We start from the raw sequence: 24,305 nt of genomic DNA on the forward strand, positions 1-24,305 counted from the left end.
GCTCTGTTACCCTAATTGCAACACACCTACTTCGGAAAAAGAATCAGTGTGGAAAATGACAGGAGAATCCACTGCAAAGTGTGAGATGAACATAATGACTAATGGGAAAATGAAGAAAAAACACTCACAAACAAATCAGGATGAATGCTCATTGCTGGATAATCTCCCCACAAACAAATTAGAATGGATACTCAATAAAGATTGGCTACAACCTCCAGATAAGCTTTGTGTAAGCAAATCAGGATGACTGCTCAATAAGCCGATTGTCAGAGGAGACCTCTTAACTGGTTTCTTTTTTCAATAATGTTACTGTGAAATATTAATAACTAGAATGCTGTAAACTAAATACAGCTTGACTTCTTTTGTCTCCCCTGCCCAGAATATTGTTCTCCAAGCCTTTAGAAGACGAGAAAGCATCTCAAATGATAACATGGACGTAAGGGGTAAAGTGTAAGTTCATTTGTGACGATCTTAAAGAATTAAGAAAAAGGCAGCAAGTATGGTTTAAAAGTGTCTCTTGTTCTTTAGCCATGGGCACATACGAATTCAGAAGCACATATATAACATAAAATGCATTAGATCATGTATACACTTTATATATAGCCATGTAAATGCTACCAAAATAGTGAACTTGAGCCTTCACGATGACATTCACATTTTTAAAAATATGACTTTGGGGTGAAATTCCATTACACTTTTGTTATAAAGCCCCATCACTGGCGTCACTCATCTTTTAATTATCTTACTTCAGGGAAGCCAGTCAGGCTGATGATCCCTCAGTGGTCCCAAAGGAGCACTCACAAGCAAAACTGCACAATAATGAGAAAGAAGGAGCCTTTCCAAGGGAATTGCCATATTGCACAGGAGAAATCGACTTCATGGCTTCTGGAAAGAAACGTGGAAAGGTAGCACAAAGCCTTTCACCGGGGGGACATGAAGGTCTTTTAAGATGGGAATTCTACTATTTTTACCCTTAAAAAATCTTATTTCTTTCATCCTTTGTATATCTTTGTACTTTGTGCTAACATTCAAGATCTGGGATCAACTCTGTGAAGAAGCTCTAAAAACACATTTGAAACAATTCACATACCTAAAAACAAAACAAAACAAAACAAAACAAAACAAAACAAAACAAAACAAAAACCAGTGATCTCAGATACAATGAGCCTGTGATTCACAAACCATTTAAGTCAGGACATTTACCTTTCAGCAGGTGTGCACCTTGATCTTGATCTTATGCATAGTTGCTTAGAAGTCACCCCTGCTACATCTGATGGGTTTTACTGCCTACTGAATCAACTCAGGGGACTGCCTTCTCCATGGGTAGAGAGGGAGTTCTGCAGGCATAGTCTATGGGCAAAGCCCACCCATCACATGATAACAGAAAGCTACTGTTGCTATTCTGCTGGTGAAACACCATTGGAAATTGGTTCAAAAATGGGGTATGCTAAGAGCAGATTAGGGGAGGTCTTGGATGTCCCAACATGTCCCCCGCAAAGGCAAAAAACTACTCCAGACCTGGAGCAGGCACAGTCATCCACTCCCCTCATTCATGTCGATGGGAGGGAAACCAAAGGGAAAACACTTGGGGAGGGATGGGAAAAGTTGCCCTCCACCTTCTGCTCTGGTAGGAGCAATCAAACAGGACTTAAGACACAGCTGTTCCTCCACTGCAGGACCTCCCAGCAATTTTCGGGGTCATTTTCTGTTCTGCTTTTGGCTGTAAACTGTCTTGAGCTAGCCCGAAGCATGTGAAAGGCAGAGCGGCTCTTGACTTGACTTCTAGAGTTCCCTGTGGCGCTCACCTCTTTTCTGAATGCCCCTTTCTTGGTTACAGTTTATTAAGGTGCCATGTGCCATCCACCCTGGAGTTATATTTGACGTCATGATTAACAAGTGGAACCTTCCTGCTCCCAACCTGGTTGTCTCTTTAGTAGGAGAAGAAGAGAACTTTCAGATGAAACCTTGGCTGCGTGACACCTTCAGAAAAGGACTGGTGAAGGCTGCACAAAGCACTGGTCTGTTCCACACCTTGAAATGGGAAAGTAGTTGTTTACATCCCTGTCAAATATGATTCCTACTTAATAAGGGGAAAATTTCCTTAAAGTTCTGCATGTTAAAAGTGGCTCAGCTTTTTATCAAGAGTTCTACTCCTGTTTATTCAATATGATAAATCTTTCCGAAAACAAGGCCATGTGAATGAGACAATATCAGATTACGAACATGACATGATTCAAGTAGTATCATTTGTTTGAGTCACAACTCACATGCTTATTAAATATAAGCAAATATTTAATCAAATGTTAATCAAATGTTTCGCTCCTGAGCTATAGAGAAATAACAATTGAAAGAGAGGGTACATCCTGGTGTAAGGGAGGGGGGGGTTGAACTGCAGTTTTACTTGGACTATACTTATCTGTCATCCCAGATTTGTGAGTCTGGCAGCATGCATGTCACCAACACAAGCCATTCTTAACAAATTTATAAAGGTCAATTTAGAGGGAATGTAGGATGGTGCTGGCATCGGAGCATTTGAGATGAGATTTGAACTTTGCCAAAATTCAACCCTAGCTAGCAGGACCATGATGGGAATTGTCATCCAAAAACCCGAATACCCAAGTTTGGGAAACCCTTAGCATCTTATGCTTGTAAATTTTTGTTTCAGGTGCATGGATCTTTACCAGTGCCTTGCGTGTTGGAATAACAAAACATATAGGGCAAGCGGTTCGGGATCACATGCTGGCAAGTACTTCCTCCACCGTAAAAGTGGTTGCGATAGGAATAACTTCACTGGGTAAAATTCGCCACAGAGAACTTCTGGATAATGCCAAGGTATATTTTCCACCGAGGAAAACAGAAAGGATGTAGAGGTTTTGCCTGAAAACAATTGTAACCCTTGGGTCCCATTGACCAGGTGGCAGAATAGTGCTGTGCAGACTAAGTCACAAATCAGTTCTCAGAGTTTGTTGGATAGATTTTCATTTTACTCCCATGCATGCACATATATTTATATAGCACACACACAAACATCATGATTTTAGTTTTTGAGAGTTAATAGTTAGACGTGGAAGGCAGGAGTGCCTGGCGTGCTCTGGTCCATGGGGTCATGAAGAGTTGGAAACGACTAAACAACAACAGTTAGACGTTAAAGCTTTATACCTGAACAGAGAATGCAAACTCCTGTCCTTCCTATACTATACTATCTGGTGAATGTGCTTTGAAGCTTGCATGATTCACAAACCTGGTAATGCACGTTCCTGATCGCACAGGTAGGGGTGTTCAGAGGTGGAGGGCAGTCTGCCCCAGGTGCCATTCCAAAGGGGGGGGGGACACAAAATGCCGACTCCCAATCGGCGGCACCTCCCAGGTTGCAAGCTGCTTGCCGCACACCCCTGGGACTCATGCCACGCCCCCCGTGGGTGGCGCGCCACACCCCGGGACACGCTCCCTTGGATACATGCCACTCTGGGTACTGGAGCAGGTTGCTCCTCCTCTGTGCACAGGAGCTCCTAAACACATGTAGCTAAGCACATGCAGAAGTGCCCATTAGACCTCCTTCCTCAGAGCAGACAACTCAGAGAACTGTGGTTTGCTAAAACTCTAGTTAGTGAGAACAAGGGAGGAGCTAACCGTAGTTCTGGTTTCTGCACAAGCTACAATTTAAACAAGCCGCAGGTCTCTGTGTTCAGTTGTCATAGGGAACTGTGGTTTGTTCAAAACTGTAGGAGATGCTTCTAATCTTTTACTCTGGCATGCAACAGAGAAGAGGGGTGAGCATGTGACCCTGAGGCATGCTGCAGCTCATCCTCATCGTGGGAAGCCATGGTTGCCCAGTATGCTTGTACCAGACCAATACTTTCATACAAAAAACCAATCTCTCATTTTCCCTAGAATGACAGCCTTATAAGCTACAAATCTGACCACAGTGCCCAAGGTCCTTTATATTTTCTTGACAACCACCACTCTCATTTTATCTTGGTGGATGAAAAAGATCCGAATGAGCTGGATGGGACTACAAGGCTACGTCTCACCTTCGAGAAACACATTTCAGAACAGCGCACTGGCTACGGAGGTGGGCAGATGTGAAAGAGGAAAGATGAGACCTAGATTATTACTTGGGTTCCTTGCAATTACAAGGACGTTTGTTAAATACAGATGATAGGATTATTGTTTATAATAGTCTACCACTGATAATATGTGTGTGTGTGTGTGTGTGTGTGTGTGTGTGTGTGTAAAATAAAATATTGCCTTTTATTATCCCAGCAAATAATATATGGACCCCATTTTCCAATAAATTAGTTGTACTTTCATTTGCCTTCCCTTACTCTTATCAAATTTTTCAGTCCGACCACATAAGCTGTCTCTCAGGCTTTAGATAATCAAAAGTCAGTAGAGGGTGACAGAGGGCTTTTCTGTTTTTGACAAATCACAATTTTAGTTGCTTTTAACAAGTGAGCTGGCAGTTCAGGGGAGCGCAGCTATCGTTCAAAATCCTCCTCTAGTAAAACACCCTTAAGATATCCAAACAATATCCAGCAAGGAGTCTGAAGAGCACAGAAGGCTAATAGCATTCAATGCAATTTCTGATGGCTGAATGTAGGATAGGATAACCTTACAATGGATATCCCCATACTATGTCATTATCTTTTAACTAGGTATAAAAAATATACCATAGCCTGTTGTTGTCCTTGCCGGGATGAAGCAGGGTTGATATGCTTGCAGATGGGGGAAACAAATGAACAGCTGAGATAATAGAACTGCATAGATTTTATTAACTTAAATATTTAATCCTCTATTGATCCAGGAACAGGCAGCATTGAAATCCCTGTGCTCTGCTTGCTTGTGAATGGAAGACCGAACATACTCGAGGTAAAGAGCTAATCATCTTGTTTAAATAAGAGAGGAAGCTATTTAAGCAAATATTCAGGTGCCTTACACTTAGCCAAACAGTGTGCTGGACATGAAATGTAGACCAAGAAAAATAATGGCTCCAATGGCTGCTTTTTTTGCTGATAAGTGACAGAAAAAGATTCAAAAGTCACAGAAGGACCACACTTTTATTGGGAGTAACTCAAATTTTCCAAAATAGTGAGCAAGCCTTTGAGTTCTCTAGAACTCATCTTTAGGCTGGATGGTTAATAAAACAAGAGAGGAAGGAGAGAGGAAGTTGGACACAATGTTGAAGTCCAAAAAGCTTAAGGCGGCTCAACAGGCTTAGGTAGATTCACCTGTCTGGTGCAGGTGAAGGCACCACCAGCACACAGCACAGGGATTGCCCACACTGCTTGTTCCATGCCTAGAAAGCATAGGTGCAAGAGGTCTTATGTTTGCCACCTCTTTCCCCAAGAAAACTCGCTCTTTAGCGCTGAATCAGAGCAAATGTCAATCCACTGAAAACCCGACTGATGTTTTCTCCAGTTCAGCAGTAAAGATCGGGTTTCCCAGGTGAGAAGCAGCAAGGGCAAGTGGAAGTCTGGACAAGGCTATAGCTGCGTATGAGCCAGGGTTCCTTCTAAGGTATGTTTATGTCATTGCCAGCTAGTGACCAAAAGGCAAAAAGGTTTTTTGAGGAAAAAGTGGGAACAGAGCATGCTTGAGGCCCATCTTCTTGGGAGTTGTTCAAAGATGGATGCCAGACTGGAAATTGTGCTACAGAAACCAAGAAATAAAACCAGCTATTGTTCATCTTACAGTTCCAGCATGGCCCCCTGCTCTTGACAGCTGTGGGAAGCCCTTTAATTTCTTTTGAATTTTGTTTTGGGCCCAACTATGAATGTGGGGCCCTGGCAGCTGGACATACCAGTTGGATTCAGTTCACGGCATCTCCAAGAAATGCTGAGAAAGACTCCTGCCCAGAACCCCGGGGAGCTGCTGCCAATCATGGCAGACAGTACTCAGCTAGACGGACCAATCATCTGACTTGATATAAGATGAGCTTCCTATGTACTGTCACCAATTACATTCTCCCCCAGAATGTGGTGCCAGTGATATAGAAAGGGGAAATTCAAATGACACTGGCAAAAACAGTGTCATGGGCCTGGCATCCTTGTCAGTGGCATTGCTGCTATGCCAGCCATTCAGAAAGAGCAACCTGGTGGCACTGCTGACCCTGGAGCACTGGGCCTGCATTACTAGACTCATCAGTGCTGACACCATTTTCATTTTCTCCCAGTGCAATGCCCATGACATATGCGCTGACACTGGAGTGTCATTTCACATGAAGGTAGTTCTTAGAAAATGTTCTTCAACAATGGGTAAAGACAACAGTTTTTTCATGAATGCAAAACCACTTCAGCACATATGCTTGTCCAGCTGCTGAAAAAAAAGAAAAAGAAAAAACTTTTCGATTGAATAGTACTGGGATTTCACTTTATTGGGGTCACTATCAGGCTAATTCAACAAACCTTTTGCAAAGATAGCAGTCTACATAACGAAATGCAACATAGGGGTTCAGTTATTTCTGAGAATGTCACTTTAGGCAGCAGTCCTATACATACAACTAACTGGGCTTGTTTGTGCAGAGTAACTTTGCATAATATTGCATTTTCATGTTATTTGAGCAAGTATGGTCTCATCATTTTTATTGTTTTTTTAACAGCGAATTTGCAGGGGACTGGAAAATTCTGCCCCCTGGCTCATCTTGGCTGGATCTGGTGGCATAGCTGACATCTTAGCTGCACTTATGAATGAGCCACACTTAATTGTGCCACAGGTGGTAGAAAAACAGTTAAAAGAGAAATTCCCCACAGAGGATTTCTTGGGAACAGATATTCTTCAGTGGACTGCGGTGGTAAATTGACTTCTTGGTATTTTGTAGTCATCAAATGCATTTACAGATGATGAGCAGTTTGCAGTAAAGACCTATCCACTCTATTGCCAACCATCCTGGGCTATACTTTGGTGTATTTCTAAACTCCAGCCATTCTTTCACCTCCTTAATCTTTCTTAAATGAGACCAACCCCCCACCCCCGTACTTCTCTTTCCCTTTTCATTTTGTAATACTAAGGATTTTGTATACAAGTGCTTGATCATAAAACTGTAGAGTTGGAAGGGACCTTGAGGGTGATCTAATTCAACTCCATGCAATGCAGCAGTCTCAAATACTGTAACCTAAACATAACAGATGGCCATCCACACTCTACTTGAAAACCTTCAAGGAAGTCCATCACCTTTCATGGAAGTCTGTTTCACTATCAAACAGCTCTTACACTCAGAACATTCTTCCTGTTGTTTAGTTGGAATCAGAGCTGTCTTAAGCATATGCAGCGCTGGGGTGCAAAGATCCTCTTGGCGCCCACCCCCAGGTTGCCCAGTCTTAGGCACGCACGAGGGCAGAGCCAGCCAGCCGCCTCAGTGTCTCACTGGCTCGGTCACCCCCAAACTCACAGTGCAGAGCCACCCGCAGCAGAAGAGCCCGTCGCGGAACTCTGATGACTGGCGGGCTCTTCCCTGGACTCAATTCTCAGGCCCCAGACTCTCGGTCTAGCACACCTGAGAGCCTGGCGCCCGGGTGCCTTGCACCCTTAGCACCTATGGGTAAGATGGCCCTGGTTGGAATCTCCTTTCTTGTAACTGGAATCCATTGGTTGAGGTCCCAGCCTCCAGAGCAGGAGGAAACAAGCTTGCTCCATCTTCCATGTGACAGCCATTTAGAAATTTGAAGATGGCTATTACATCTCTTCTCAGTCTCCTCTTTACCAGGATAAACATATCAACTCCCTCAACCGTTCATATATAGATTCTCCTTGTTTGGTGTGTGTGTGTGTGTGTGTGTGTGTGTGTGTGTGTGTGCCCCCAAAGGTCTTTGCTTTGGTTCTGACTCTCTTATCCCTTGTTAAGGAATGAAATGATTTGTAACTAAAGCCTGAGTATTTTGTATATTTTGGGTGATATCAAGTGTTAGTCATAGAGCAGATGCATTGAAAGCAGAGGTTTTAAGTAATTTACATCCATTGAGGTCAGTGAGCCAACTCCGAGAATGATTTTGTTGGATTTCACCATTTTTACTATAATGGAAGTGGGAAACATCAAACTGCTTTATCTCTTTAGATCCAAAGCATTCTTGTCCAGCAGCAGCTTTTAACAGTGCATAACTTTGAACAAGAAGGTTCAGAAGAACTGGATACAGTCATTTTGAAAGCACTGGTTAAAGGTAACATGTTTTTAATATATGTTGTCTATTTAAAAAAAGAAGACTCCCTAATCCAGTACTACCTCATTTAATTTCTTTATAAATTTCTTTTCCTGTAGACACTCAAAATGGTGGAAAATATGGATAAAACCACCAATATACAAAACAATTCTATTTCAAACAATTTAAAAATAACAAAACAATAGTAAAGTCATAAGACCACTGCAGACTAAAGGCTCACTGAAATTGGAAAATATTTACTCTCTCCCTAAACTCTAAAAGGGATGTGGGTGGTGCTGTGGGTTAAACCACAGAGCCTAGGACTTGCCGATCAGAAGGTTGGCAGTTCAAATCCCCGCGACAGGGTAAGCTCCCGTTGCTCGGTCCCTGCTCCTGCCAACCTAGCAGTTCGAAAGCATGTCATAGTGCAAGTAGATAAATAGGTACCGCTCCGGCCGGAAGGTAAACAGCATTGCCGTGTGCTGCTCTGGTTCGCCAGAAGCAGCTTAGTCATGCTAGCCACATGACCCGGAAGCTGTATGCTGGCTCTCTTGGCCAATAAATTGAGATGAGCGCAGAGTGAGTCACGACTGGACCTAATGGTCAGGGGTCCCTTTACCTTTACCTTTAAACTCTAAAAGGAGTCATATGAAATAAGAAAGTCAATAAGAAAGAATAAGAAAGAAAAACAATCACACTCTGGTAGAAGCTTATGAATGACAGACTAATGATGGTTAAATTTTCGTATTTACTTTGTTCAGTGCCATTTCCCAAGTTAAAAAGGTAAAGGGACCCCTGACCATTAGGTCCAGTCGTGACCAACTCTGGGGTTGCGGCGCTCATCTCGCTTTATTGGCCGAGGGAGCCGGCGTACAGCTTCCAGGTCATGTGGCCACCATGACTAAGCCGCTTCTGACGAACCAGAGCAGCACACAGAAACACCGTTTACCTTCCCGCCGGAGCGGTACCTATTTATCTACTTGCACTTTGACGTGCTTTCGAACTGCTAGGTTGGCAGGAGCAGGGACCGAGCAACGGGAGCTCACCCTGTCACGGGGATTCGAACTACCAACCTTCTGATTGGCAAGCCCTAGGCTCTGTGGTTTAACCCACAGCACCACCCGCATCCCCATTTCCCAAGTTAAGTTGGCTTAATTGAATTGTAATGCTTTTAATGTAGTGAAAACATTTTTTAAAAAAACAAACAAACCTTGAAACTTTCAGAAAATAGGATTCAAAGTAAAGTTTTTTTATTTTATTTTATTAACTATTGAGGGTTTGGGGCTGCAGTCCTAGACACACTTACTTCAGAGCAAATCCCACTGAACTTCTGAGACTTATTTCTGAGTAAACATGCATAGGATTTACATGTTAATCCATTCTAAAGGCGCATGATTAATTTATTCTTATTTTATGTTTATGGTTAGCCTGTAAAAGTCATAGTCAGGAAGCCCAAGAATACCTGGATGAGCTGAAGCTGGCTGTGGCCTGGAACAGAGTGGATATAGCCAAGAGTGAAATATTCAATGGAGATGTTGAGTGGAAGGTAGGGTTTGTTTTGTTTTGTTTTTTCATGCTTGAGTTGCTTATACTAAAGTTGGTAACTTTAGCATCTGCTGGCGAATGAAGTTTTTGAGTTATGCACATGAGTAATCTTCTTCACCAATTCTGAAGAAGTAATCTAAAAGTTGAACAGTTGAAAAGGGCCTAAGATTAATGTTCATATCTGATGCCATTGCATCCTCAAAGCACTCCACTGTCAGGAATCCCAGGGCTGGTCTACATCCTTGACCCGCATTTCTGTGATAAAAATTCCCCAAATGTTTATTCCAGAAGAAGTGATAGAAATCAGCTTTCTTCCAAAATGCATCTCAATGAAGGATATGTAGGGCTCTCCTTTAAGTCTCTAATTCAGACTCTGATCAGACCTGTTTAAACTTTAGCAAGTCATCAGACTATGACCTGGACCACTTTCAGTTTCATCACAGTTTATTTATTTATTTATAATATATACTTGACTGCCCAATCTACAGAGTCCTCTAGGTAGTTCACACAAGAGTTCAACTGAAACATTATAAGATTAATTAAAGTATTTAGAACATTAAACTAAATGTTCAACGTCTTACCTAAAAACTGGGACAAACTGAGATAACAGGATTGAAACCAAGCAGAAATCATTTGTTTCAAGGGCAAAGAAACATAGTTTTAAAATGTCCAGGAGAATAGAATGGTCCTTGCTTGGTGCTGAAGAGGATCTTTGTGTAGCCATCAGACAAGTCTCATTGAGCAAAGCACATAGTGAGTGTCCCACCCAGTGCCAGATTTATGTATAAGCTAAACAAGCTATAGCTTAGGGCCCCACTCTCTTGGGGGCCCCAAAAATTGTAAAGGAAAAAACCTGGATGTACATTTCCAAAATATAAAATAAAATAGAATAAAACCTACATACAGCAACAGTGATTTGTGTTGTGTATGGACCTAATAAATTACCATATAGCATATATTCAACACAAAAAACAGTGACAATTTGTTGTTGACAAATTACCTTCAGTAGCTTAGGGCCTCATCAAACCTAAATCCGGCCCTGGTCTTACTACTTAATACCTGAGACGTAGATCAGGGTGTGGGCTCAATGAATGAGAGCTACTGCTCATACCATTGGTTCTACCAGAGAACACTGCCAGGGGAATTTGCCAAAGGGATGCAGACCAGTCCCCACAGTGCATGCAATGTCTAGACCAGTACCTAATTGAGAAGAAGGACAAAAAGCTCACATCCTAAGCATATTGATTGTTTCTATTCTTAGCCATGTAATGGCTCTCTCAGGGTGCAATGCAAGGCAGCTACTTAACCTGATGAATGAACAGTCATAAGGTTCTGTTGTTTAGTCATTTAGTTGTGTCTGTCTCTTCATGACCCCATGGACCAGAGCACGCCAGGCATAAGGTAGTACAGTACATTATCTGCATATTGCTCCTTTGGTGCAAAATTGTTGTATGGTAAACTGGTCCAGTCCAGAAGCTATTTAACAGGGTTTGTATGCTTGCTGTGGCAGATTGAAATGTGCCAGGATGTAAAGTTCTCCTTACCTTGTTTTTGTCTGTCTGGTCCAATGGACCTCCTTGCTCCGGTTTGCATGTGGCAAGAATGTCACAATTCCTAATGCTAATAACTACTGCAATGGAATTTCTTTTTCCTTTTGCATTTCTTGTACACTCAGTCATGTGACCTAGAGGAAGTGATGATGGATGCCCTGGTGAATGACAAGCCTGAATTTGTCAAGTTGTTCATTGATAATGGGGCCAACATGTATGACTTCCTGACCTACAGCCGTCTTCAGAGACTCTACTGTACCATCTCGCCAAAGTGCCTCCTCTATTCGCTTCTGCTTAAAAAACATGAGGAAAGCAGACTCACCTTGGCAGGGATGAGTGGTCAACAGCACAAGGAAGCAATGGACACTTGCCCTCTCTTCACTCTTCATGAGGTTTCCAGGGTGCTGAAGGACTTCCTTCACGATGCATGCAGAGGTTTCTACCAAGACCCTAAATCTGGAAGCAAGAAGAAAGCCGTAAGTTTCTCAAAAACATAGGGAGTGTTGAACACAAGGCATGGCCCTTTGGGACCCAGTATATAACCACTGGCATACCACCCAATTCCATTATTTTCAGGTCCAAGAAGTCACAGATGATAAGCTGCTGTGCTCACAAGTCAAATCACTGTTGAAATGGCCTGAATGTGTCATTGAAATCCTTAAGGCAATATGCCTTTCACCTGTAAAATGCGGGAGGCATCAGAAACTTGGACATTGTCCACTTTCACAGTTTTCTTCCTTCTAGGGCTGGGAAGGACAACCTATGGCTCTCAAAAACGGTGGTTCACATCATCCCTGACCCCGGGCCATGCTGTCCAGGGCTGATGGGAGTTAAAGTCCACCTGGAAGGGCACAGGTTCCCGATCCCTGGTCTAGAGTTTGCAGTATTCCCCACCAGATAGCAACTCCAATGTTATTGTTTTTGCCTAGATTGCGGTTGCCTGGCTGTAATGGATAACTATTGGATATTTTTATGTGATGCTATTAGTAAATATGAAAATTCCACATTACACACATGTATTGTTTGTTGATTTCTATGCATTTCTCCTTTCCTATGTTAGGGCATATACCGAAACTATTTTTTAATAAAATGGTGCAGCAAACTGCAAACTACCTCTTCAATGTATTGATAAAATATCACACTGTGACTTCTGGACCAGGGCTTAGAGTATTGTCCAAAGGACAAAAGTGCAATCAGAATGCTCCTGTTTGACCGTATTGAAAGATACATCATGGGGTAGTGAGGATATAAAATCCAAAATCAGGAATCAGATAATGATGTGGTGCTTTCACTGGGAAATGTAAGCATCAAAATGCTTACTTTTCTCTCTCTCTCAGCATAAAGGAAGCAGTAAAGGGATTGAACAGTTGAGCCTTGATTTATGTACAAGCTTTTGCATGCTAGACCTTGAGATGACTTGCTTGAATTTTAATGAGCCACCATTAATTAGTGTCTGCTGAAAAGTGTGCTCTTGTTGCCAAAACCAAAAAAAAATCTGATATAACAGAAAGCTGGGTCATATGCCTAATTGCAGCTTCTTTGCCCAATGTCTTTCAGACAGGGTGTTCTCATACCTATTCATTTGTTTCCAGGACACCGTGCGCCTTTAATTCAGTAGTGACAGTGAATAAATTATCTCAGGGTACTGCCAAAAACAAAAAACAAAAAATCCAAGAGGCTTATTTAAGGGAGCTGGGAGCTCTCTGGTTTTGCGTTCAGCACAGACAGAGGTGCCATTTGGGGGCTTGCAACTGGTACAGATATAAGTGCTATGCCGTGGTTTCATCCAGACAATTGGGGAACATAAAATTTGCCTGAAAACTCAGAGACGCATTATCTTTCTAAAAGGATACGAAACATATTGATAGAGGTTGCCTACATGTTTTCAGATGTTCCTTAACTCGAAGAGCATAATTAATTTTAAAGGATATGTCCCCTCTCCTACATTACAGTGCATGGAACAGGGGATGCCGTTCCACTTATTCAGACTATGATCTGGTACATCACAATTAATAGATGGCGGCCGTTCAGTGTGCTGTACATCCTTCTAAGCATGCTTTGATGCCCTCTGTAGCTAATTGCTGTGGCATGGAGAAGATCCTTGTGAAGGGTTTGCTCAAGAGCAGGAGGTCTCTCCTACTTTGGAAAATTGTTTTGATATGGCTGGGATCATAACGCTTGCCTGAAAATAGAAAGATCCACTTAGGGAAGTTCCAGATAAACAGCATTATAACAAGTTATTTGCTCCTTTAGGATAAGATAAGTGCAAAAAGGGTACCGAGCCCTTTGGATATGAATCAGAAAAGCGAAAATCCTTGGAGAGATTTATTCTTATGGGCAGTACTTCAAAACCGGCACAAGATGGCGTACTACTTCTGGGCGATGGTAAGCTTCATAATGCAGTGCTACAGATTTCAAATGCTTATTTTAGCTACTTACCTGTATTTTATTGGAGGGGCAAATAGAAGATACTGGTGGGCAGAGGGAACTTAGATACCTCCCCTTCAGCAATCCAAAATGGACTCTTTACTATGGAGGCTATCATTATTGCTTTATTTCCTGCCTTTTATGATACAGTGGTACCTCGGGTTACATTCGCTTCAGGTTACATACGCTTCAGGTTACAGACTTCGCTAACCCAGAAATATTACCTTAGGTTAAGAACTTTGCTTCAAGATGAGAACAGAAATCGTGCTCCGGCGGCATGGTGGCAGCAGGAGGCCCCATTAGCTAAAGTGGCGCTTCAGGTTAAGAACAGTTTCAGGTTAAGTACGGACCTCCAGAATGAATTAAGTACGTAACCAGAGGTACCACTGTACATTTTTGTGAGCAGGCTGCAACATCCAAAAGCAATAATCAAACAACAGCCAGCAGGAGCAATTACAAAATATATATCAACATTGGAGAGGGAAGTGGGGAAATGCCCCATAGTGCCACCCCAGCCTTCATGCAAACCGCAGGACCACCAGTACCAGGTGTGGCCTGGCAAGCACCTTGCCTGCCTAATGCCATAGCCCACAAACTGCAAGACAGCAGATGCAGACTGTTGCCTGGAGAGGCTCCTTCCTTGCTTCTGATGTCTGATCCTATGGAGCTGCCTTACAATAAACCGAACTTAATTCCTTCCAGGGTCTCAGGCAAAGGCCTTTCAGCAAGCTCCTTTTAAATTGAGATGCTAGGAATTAATGCCTGGACCTTCTCAGGGTAAAAGGTGTAATTTGTTATTAAGCCATTGTATCTGGGACCAGGCACAATCCCTGGATACCAGGTTGGATGAAAGAATCAGAAACCTGACTGGAAAGGGAGGGGTCAACCTGTGGTGGACCAAGCAGGAAACCTGACATTTCTGCTTCCCCACAACTAAGGCATAAAGGAACAAACACATTGTTTCCTCTCATAAAAGGGAAGCCTGTATGCAGCGTGTGCTATAGCTTTCGGATTATTGACTCCTGAAAGGGGTTGCCCACCACAGAGCTTGGACATGCCTGCATTACGTGAACCACAGGCAAAGAGAGCCTAAATTTACTGAGGCAGAAGGAACAGAAACCCTCTGTTTCATCACATTGTCAAAATGTTCACTGATGCCAATTCTCTATTTACAATTCTGGGAAACCTAAAGTCCAAGGGTGATATTCAACTCAGTGTGGGCAGATAAACTTCTGCTTGTGCAATGGGACTTTCCTTTACTGCCCCCTCACCGTCTCTAGATCTGTTCTGGAGGGTTGGGGGAACTGCCAGAGCAGATTAGGGGGAAGAAGAGAGGGGGAAGTTCAGTTGCGCGAGCAGAAGTCATTCCACTCATACAAAAAACTATTTAGCACCATGAATACAACCTGTTTTTCGGGGGGTGGGTCTCCAATGAACTGTTATTTATTAAATTTGTTAGCCATTTTATCATGCCCAGGGAAACCCAAAGCAACTTACAACCAACCAACTATTCCTTTCCATACCCCCTTTCCAAAATGGCACCCTAAATACATTGATATTGATGGCAGCAATGAGATAGCCACACTCTAACCAACAGCTAAACAACCTGTATAGTACTTAGAAAGCATGGGGCAATAATCCAGCCCACCAAGAATCCAGAGAGCCCACCTTTGAGAGTCCATTCTGGGCAGCAACTGTCTCTTTAAAAACAAAAACAACCCCCACTCCCCCCCAGGCATTCTAAATAACTGCCTAAAGCAGGGTCCTCAGGCATGGCAAAAAAAACCAAACCGACACCCCACATAGCACTAGGTGGGAGTAATACAGTGCTTTGAAGAATTCACCTTCACGAGTTTCTTTTGGGCAGGAAAGCATTTATTGTGAGAAGCCCCCAATACAAATTTGCTTTTCACATCACTTAGAAGGAAAATGTAGCTGAATCAACTAAATTGTTGGAGTGTTTCCCATGTTAGACTTAAATAATCTTTAAGTGATTTAAACCACTTCTATAAATGCCTGAAAGTTGTCAATCAGTGTGTGTGAGTGTGCGTGCGTGTGTGTGTGTGTGTGTGTGTGTGTTGGGGGGGTGCATTTGCAATTCTAATGTAAAATCTGAATTGGTCAGAAGAATGCACATTTACACTATGAGCAAATTTAAGGCAGAAACAAATACAACAAAGCCACTCCCTTCAAAAAATGCTTTTTAAGCCTCACTTGTGAGCACATGACTTACTTGCAACATTCCTCCTTCACCTGCCATGTTTCTCATTGTCTCTCATGAACTCTTCTCCCACTGACCTCCTCTGCATTCTCATATTCATTCATATCACACTGTTTACAATGCAAAAAGCCCTTATCCTGTTTGTTCCCATTTGGAAGGATGTGCCTTGGCCCACAGCCTCCCTGGGACTTCAAGGCTAGCCAGAATTTTAGGCCCAATCTGCTAGACCAGAATAGCACTAATTGTTAAAAGTGTTCATTTCAAGAGGAAAACATTTTTGAGCTGCTTATTATGCTACCTTGGAAAAGCTTTTTGCCTTTTCAGCAAGCACCTTTTTCATTATTTAATGCAGTGGGATCTAACTGGGGGCAGGGGGAGTTTATGAGATAACAAATGTCTGGGTCTTAAAGATGCTTTGGGGGTTTTTTTGCTGCAACAGATTAAAAGGATTGCCCTTCCAGAAGTATTCACAATGTGGTTGTAATATCTTCATCATCATAATTTTATTATTTATACTCCGGGTTTCCCTAGCCATAATAAGAGTGCTTACTGCTCAGTATAGACCAAGTCATTGGGAAATGTAAATAAACAGGGCAGGTGGCATCTCAAGGAGATGCTATTGTTTTTAATCGTGCCTTAAGATTCAGATGTGATTTTACATGGTTTCCCCACCCCAGGGTCAGGAAGGTGTAGCTGCAGCCCTGGCAGCTTGCAAAATCCTCCGAGAGATGTCCCACCTGGAGAAAGAAGCTGAAGTAGTCCGCAAAATGAAAGAGGCAAAATATGAGCAGCTTGCTGTGGGTAAGCGTATACAGTGTCAACCGTTTAAAACTTGTCTGGGCAAACAGACCAAATGTATTTTTACAAGTCACGTATTACCCTTGTTCCACGCTTGCAAGGAATGACTCGTTCATTGTGGCAGCTTTAAAGGTTTAGTGCAGATGAGGCCAGAATGTTTCCACCCACTTTTAACTGTCCAAACTGCTTGAACCTCTGCAAAGTACTGACAGTCTGGAGGTGACCTAACAGCATCAAGTGGCAATTTGAGTTTTGCCTTCCTGTAATGGGTAGCTGAATGGGGGGGGGGGGGCAGACTACAAAGTATCTCTGTAATGGAGCAGGACAGATGCCATCTCTCAAAGTAATTAAAACTCTGAGCAAGATACAAAGGTGGCATGCTTTGGTGAGAATTGACTGGATCATAGCTCTACCAATCAAACAAACCACTCACCATTAATTTAAGGGCACAAGTTTTTGCCTTTCATGGGCTAGTTGATAACCCCTTCTGGACAGGGGTTGTGAAATTACTGCTAGCCCTAGTAACACCTGGGATTGATTATTGCGATGGACTGTGCATGGGACTCTTCTCAAAAACTTCAGCTAGTTCAAAATGTAGCATTTTGCCTACTGACAGACAGACACCACTGGGAACATCTCTTGCCACTTCTAAAAGAGCTTAATTATTGTAGTCTCATTGCTGAGCAACAATGGACAGAGCTTAGTGGATTGGGAGGCCAGCCAACCAGAAGAGTCTCAGAGGTGTACTTGCCTGGAGGCAGAGTCAGCGTCCAAAGTCCTAGGGTCTGGTGAACAGCAATCCATGTGGTCAGATGGTCCAGGGATCAGGTAATCCAATGATCATGGGGTTAAGGGTCAAGACAAGCAGGAAGCAGCAAGGTAGGGCCAAGACTACAAGCGTTACCAGCAACTGACTGCTGCTGGAAGTTCTGCTTAAGAAGGCTGAAGCCAGCTGGCTCTCATCATCGCCTTCTCCTCTGAGTCCTTGAAGGCTGATCAGTTGCAGGTGGAATCACTCTGCCTTCTCCCCCTTCAAGCTGCTGTTCAGCAGGCAAAGCTGGCTCCTGGCCTATGACATTAATTGCTATCTGTAAATTTCCAGATATAATCCAAAGTGCTGGTTGGCGCCAGGGTACCTAAAGGACCACCTCCTTCCAGCTAAACCTGTCTGGACTGTAATATTATCCAAGGTGGTACTCCTCCAAGTGCCCCTGCCTGAGATTAGACAGGTGGTGACTGGAGATGATGAGCTACCATATTTTTCGCCCTATAGGACGCACTTTTTCCCCTCCAAAAATGAAGGGGAAATGTGTGTGCGTCCTATGGGGCGAATGCAGGCTTTCGCTGAAGCCTGGAGAGCGAGAGGCGTCCATGCGCACCGACACCTCTCGCTCTCCAGGCTCCAGGAAGCTATCCGCAAGCCTTGCGCACCCGGGGGAACTCCCCCCCCCGGGCGCGCAAGGCTTGTGGGCAGCAGCCTGCAGCGCGGAGCACGGGGCGCCCTCCAGAGGACGCCCCGTGCTTCGCACAGGTGTCACCAAGCCTTGCGCACCCGCACGCCGGACAGACATCCGCAGCGTGGGGAGCGCTGCAGGACTTCTCCGCAGGGCTCCCCACGCTGCGGATAGCAGCCTGCCGCCCGGCGGGCGAGGCGCCCTGAAGCAGAGCGCCCCTCGCGCCAGGCAGACATCGGCCAGCCCACAAGCTCGGGGGACAGTTGGGAGGCGCAGTGCCGCCATCCCACTGTTCCCCGACCTGGTTTTGTGGGGAAAATAAATGAAAAAAAAATTTCCTTTATTCCCCCCCCCCCAAAAAAAGTAGGTGCGTCCTATGGGACGGAGCGTCCTATGGGACAAAAAATACGGTATATCAGTTGTCCCACTTGGGATGGAAACTGCCTTATACCAGAACAAACTATTTGTGCATCTAGTCCTCTGGCCCTCTAGATGTTATTCTTGGGCTCCAGATCCCATCAGCCCCAGCCAGCTTGGCCAGTGGTCAGGAATGATGGGAGTTGTAGTCCAACAACATGTTCCTTCTGGATAGCTCAGTCGGTAAGCATGAGGCTTAATTTCAAAGTTGTGAGTTCAAGCCCTACGTTGGGCAAAAAAATACCTGCATTGCAGGGGATTGGGCTAGATGACCCTTGTGGTCCCTTCCAACTCTACAATTCCATGATTTGATAATTCTATGAACACCTACATGACCACAGGTTTCCCTTCCCTGATACAGTCCAGAGCTATTTACTTTCTTGCCATGGCTTTCCAGGGTCTTTCCCATCTTCTCCTATGTGATATTTTTAATGGGATATGCCAAGGGTTGAGTATGATATCATCTGCATGCCAGGCATGGGCTCTAATACTGAGTTATGCCCCCCCCCCAATTACATGCATGCACCACGTGTGTGCTACAGACATTGCCAGACATTTTAGACCTTTCCAGCTTTTTGAGTAGGAGTCAGGGTAGCTGCCCATCTGTTCTCTCCCACCTCTGGCCTAGTCACTGCTGTTTCCTCTGCATTCTTTCAGCCCCTCACAAAAAATGAAACCCCTCTCACAAGATGTGCATTATTTCCTGCTATTGTTCAGAGTGGAATGTAGGTACTTTGAGAACTTCCTTCTTAAAATAAAGCAAGAAACACAGAAGTGTGCAAAAGTGAATATTTTTTTGGGGGGGAGGCATCCAGACAAAATTCAGACTTCATTTTATATATATATATAAATATTTATTAGAGTTTTTAAATACAAATGCACCAATAATAAACAATCTTACTTCTATCACAACGTAGTTTCATCACTTCTTTGGACTCCCTCACGTCTCCCGCTCCCATTTACATCGTTAAAAGATTTTTCCAAGCAAATTATCAACTTGTTTACGATCTTATATCCACTCAATCAAGTGTAATCTAACAATTCTCCATAAAATTTATGTTTTCTTTAGTCTCACTTATCATCAAATTCAAAATCTAATTTAGTGGTGGCCAATTTTTTATAATCTAGCATCCTTCTTAACATTCAACCAAATTATGTTTTTGTAAATACATCTTAAATTTCTTCCAGTCTTCCTCAATCCTCTCTTCTCCCAGGTCTCGGATTCTGCCAGTCATCTCAGCTAATTGCATGTAGTCCATCAGCTGCATCTGCCACTCTTCCAGTGTGGGTAGATCTTGAGTTTTCCAGTTTTTTGCGATGAGTATCCTTGCTGCCGTTGTTGCATACATAAAAAATGTTCGGTCCTTCTTTAACACCTTCTGGCCGACAATGCCCAGAAGGAAGGCCTCTGGTTTCTTAGGGAAGGTATACTTAAATACCTTTTTCAGCTCATTATATATCATTTCCCAGAAAGCCTTCACCTTAGGGCATGTCCACCAGAGGTGAAAGAATGTTCCTTCATTTTCTTTACATTTCCAACATTTATTATCAGACGAATGGTATATTTTAGCAAGTTTAACTGGGGTCATGTACCATCTATATATCATTTTCATTACATTTTCCTTCAGAGCATTACATGCAGTGAAGTTCAGCCCAGTGGTCCATAACCTTTCCCAGTCCTCGAACATAATGTTATACCCAATGTCCTGTGCCCACTTTATCATAGCCGATTTAACCATTTCGTCTTGTGTGTTCCATTTTAACACAAAATTCAGACTTCAAACAACTAGCCAGATTTAAGATTTTGTTGTACCTCCCAATGTTAGTCATTGCATTGAATGCAGTATGAAAGAGCAGAGTCTTTAACATTTTAGGGTTTAGCATTCGGGATTCATGTTCAATGAAATAAAAATATCATCTCCATCTCCCCACCCCATTCCACCCAGCCTCCCACCCTCAGAGATCCTCTGTCCCCTTGCCCCTCATGCAGGGCCCTTCGTTTTCCATCCATCACTTCCCTTTGTGTTAATACAAGCTAGGAAACTTCAAAAAGCAAAGCATAAACTCTTTCTCTTTCTCCCCCTCCACTCCAGGGATTCCTTTAGTATAGGTTCCCTGCATTATGGAATTCTATCTCAACTCCCTGAAGGCAACCACTGGAGGCTACTTGGCCCCCCAGACTTTCTTGACCAACACCTACTACTTCTCTTCCTCCCCTTCTGCGTTATAGCTTCCCACTCGCTTTCCCCTCTGTCACCACCCTCCATCCCCTGATTTCCTTCCTCCCAGCCTCTTCCTTTTGCAGCCTCTCCACTCTTCCTTGTCCTTGAAGCTATCCCCTCTATCTGCTTTCTCTCACTCTCTCAGTCTGGGACTCTTCCAGGAAATGCCGCCAGCTGCCTTTATATTCTTCAGCTGTGTGCATTCCTCTGCTCTGACTGTGCTGCGGGGAGGAGGATTCCTCCTTCACATAGGCTAATAACTGTAACCCATGCTGGTTGGATATCATGCTGTTTCATTTTTGCCAGTAATTGCCAATATGGAAACGGCCCATCTTAGGGGGAGGGTCTGTGGAGGGTGGGGGTCACAAAGTATCAAACACCATCACGTTCCAAATGCATCTCTGCAGTTAAAGCAGAACTGAAAGTTGTATAAACAAGACAAACACATATAAGGATTCACTCTTTTCTGTATAAACATCTCTAGTACTTAAAACACATACATATGAATATGTCTAGCTTTCTCTATGTATCATTCTCTTTTCTTGCACCTGCACACCTATTCTCACCTCCCACCCTTGGTAGAATTGTTCAGCGAATGCTACCACAATAGTGAAGACCGAGCTTTTGCTTTGTTGGTGAGGAGGAACCGGTACTGGAGCAAAACGACTTGTCTCCACTTGGCTACAGAAGCAGATACCAAGTCTTTCTTTGCTCACGATGGGGTGCAGGTGAGTAAACTCCAAGGGTGGTCCTCTTCGAAAGATGTTAGCCATGATGATTCAAAGTTGGGAACAAGAGAGTGAGAATAATATCCTCCTCTGAGTTGATGAAACCAGAAGTTAAGTGTGGCCCAAGAAAATTTTCTAATTTAAGGGGGTCATTGGAATTCCGGTTTTTGTTCTGGTATTATGTTCAGTAAGGGGTGGGGAACCTGTAGCTCTTCAGATGTTGTTGGACCCCTGACCACTTGCCTTGCTGGCTGGGGTTGATTGGAGTTTTAGTCCCAACGATATCTGGGTTGTGGTATTTACTTGTATACCCATTGTACCGTGTCAACACTGCATCATTTTGTCCTAAATTCCAGGCTTTTCTAACAAAGATTTGGTGGGGAGATATGTCAACATCCACCCCAATCCTGAAGCTGATCTGTGGATTTGGGTGCCCTTTCCTGATCTATACAAATTTGATATCGTTCAGGTAAGAACCATAGGGACCTTTTGCATGGGAAGAAGAGATAGTGGGAAACAGGTTGTATTTGACAACAAATAGTGGTGACAGAAAATTTTCCTTCTTTAATCTGAAAGCAGAATGACAGGCAGAAGTTCAGCTAGTGAGGGTTCTCCCAGACAGGGCCTGAATACTGCAAACAGGTCATTCAGGTATCACAAGCTGGTCACTGGCAGCAGTTTTAAAAAGAAGTATTGGGTTTTCCACAGAAAGAGTAAACCCAGATTAAATTGGGAGCAGAAGTAGACTGGCATAGTGTAGACACTGGAAAACACTGGAAGCACCTTAAATCTCTTCCTGGAATGCAGATGTGATCATGTAGGAAGTTGCACCAGTTTAATATCTGCATGTCATGCTACTTTTTAAATCTCTACCATGGAGAAAAAGGGTGGCAACTGTTTTCAAATCCCATATCTCAGAAGTACGATTATTCTGCCCAAATGGAAGAATGATGGATACTTTGTGCAGATTCTTAGGCTATCAGTGTCTGTTTTTCACTCTTAACAGCATACTAGGTGCCAGACCAGACATTATCTCAATTGCTTGTACATTCTCATCTATCAATGTCCATCAGCTCCTGGCCTCATCTCCTTCTCTTTTGTAAATATCTAGATTCTAGAACCTATTTCAGTCTGATCCACAAACTCACTTAAACCAAAACGAATGAAGGAAAGACACAACATTTATGACACTAGGCTGGAGTTTTAACTGGATTCTGAGTAAGGTCTCCTATGTCTCTGCCTCTGAGTAGATTCAGTTTAGTTACCTATTAACGATATCAGAAGTATTCAAATGAAACTAAGGGGACAGGCTTTCCAGTAGGATAATTTTGTGTCTTATTGGAAAGCCAACCTTCCTAAATATTACAGCATTCAAATCAGAAATTCATACAAAATAGTCAACTGTCACTTCTAAATGTTAGAGAAATACAAGAAATACATTGCATTTTATTCATTTCTCCCAGGGATGAGGAAACTGTAGCCCTCCAGATGTTGATGGATCATGACTCTGATTAGTGCCAGGCGACATGGCCAATGGGCAGGGATGATGGGAGTTGTAGTCCAACAACATATGGAGAGCCGCAGAATCCCTGCCCCTTTTTAACACTTTAAACTCCATCTTATGGGGTGGAGGAGAATCATCTCTATGATAAGTGACAGCCAGAAGATCACAGAAATCCTTCTTTGAGTGCATGTGGAGGGGAACCAAAGGAACACCTAGAGAGAGATCCTAATATAGCCTCTGTAGTGATCTTCAGTTGAACATGTGGAGATCAGGAGCAGGTATGGTGCGCATGACCCTGCTCTCCCCTGCCCCCCATGACCAAAGGACAATTGCAAGTGGTTTATGCTACCTTAGCTTGATGTATTAAGCTTAGCTCAGCACTGAAAGTCTCCCCTCACCTCAGGAATGAAAAACTGCTTTCCAATATCTTTCAGTAAATCAATTCCTTTGCAGTGAGGAAACACAATCAGCCCAGGAGTCAGAATCATGTAAAGACCTTGACAGCCCGGATTCTGAGAGGACATTGCTTTTCCCCAAGGAAGTAGATAGGTAAGATTGCAATGTAATGTTATTTGGAAGCTTCAAAACAGAGTAACGAAAGAGAACACTTCTTGGCGATTAAACTGAGGTCCACAGAGGTGGGTCGGCAAAACCACAAGTTAAGGCTGTGCACGTCTTACCTTTGATTCCTGCTGCTGGTGTCTGAAGCCATGTACACAAGACATTAGTCACAAGCCACATGTATCCTGCAGTTTCTCGAGGAATACTCGTCTTTGATGTGTTTCCTATCACACCAACTTCCATCTGATTTGAAAATGTAAGCCGCTGTTAAGCTGAGGTGTGTACATTTGAGACATCCATGTTAAGATGAAAGCTTAATTGAATAGGAGTTGAAGCGGGGCGGTGGGTGCTGGTATGAGGAAACAAATCTGGTAATGTGCATCAAGTGAAGAAATCCTTGTCTCCTCTCTGGTGAGTACAGAGAATGTGACTTTAAAAGGGGGGGGGAGCAAGAGCAGACGGGGATGGGATGACCATGCACAGTACTTGGCCCTACATTATAATAGTGTGAACATTATAATGATATTTATCAATACTCTAGCAGCAGCTGTGCACTTGCAGCCCTCAACCAAGATTGAGAAATTGTCTTGAGGATCTTAAAATTAAAAAATCCATCCTAGCTGGGCTGACTTTAAGATCTGGTCCTCAGATTACAAGCCTGTAAGCCTGAGTGCAGAGTCTCCTTTTTTATTGAACTACAAACCACGCTACAGATACCATCTTCAGTTGGAGCAGGGTTAAAAATG

At 43.3% G+C, this 24,305-nt stretch overlaps 1 protein-coding gene across 1 annotated transcript in view; it reads left to right on the plus strand.

Moving 5' to 3' along the window:
• The window catches only part of TRPM5 (transient receptor potential cation channel subfamily M member 5), a 47,650-nt gene that overhangs the window by 11,746 nt on the left and 11,599 nt on the right, over positions 1–24,305 (plus strand). The window contains exons 2-16 of the mRNA XM_081840296.1: positions 380–450; positions 752–905; positions 1,838–2,018; positions 2,666–2,832; positions 3,892–4,072; positions 4,805–4,869; positions 6,599–6,790; positions 8,051–8,153; positions 9,560–9,678; positions 11,353–11,703; positions 13,481–13,612; positions 16,553–16,676; positions 21,349–21,494; positions 21,851–21,963; positions 23,452–23,547. Of these exons, the coding sequence (XP_081696422.1) occupies positions 380–450; positions 752–905; positions 1,838–2,018; positions 2,666–2,832; positions 3,892–4,072; positions 4,805–4,869; positions 6,599–6,790; positions 8,051–8,153; positions 9,560–9,678; positions 11,353–11,703; positions 13,481–13,612; positions 16,553–16,676; positions 21,349–21,494; positions 21,851–21,963; positions 23,452–23,547 (2,195 nt within the window). The remainder of the gene's footprint in view (positions 1–379; positions 451–751; positions 906–1,837; positions 2,019–2,665; positions 2,833–3,891; positions 4,073–4,804; positions 4,870–6,598; positions 6,791–8,050; positions 8,154–9,559; positions 9,679–11,352; positions 11,704–13,480; positions 13,613–16,552; positions 16,677–21,348; positions 21,495–21,850; positions 21,964–23,451; positions 23,548–24,305) is intronic.

Source organism: Podarcis erhardii, assembly GCF_964252035.2.
Source record: "Podarcis erhardii genome assembly, chromosome: 1".
NCBI classification, from domain to species: domain Eukaryota; kingdom Metazoa; phylum Chordata; class Lepidosauria; order Squamata; family Lacertidae; genus Podarcis; species Podarcis erhardii.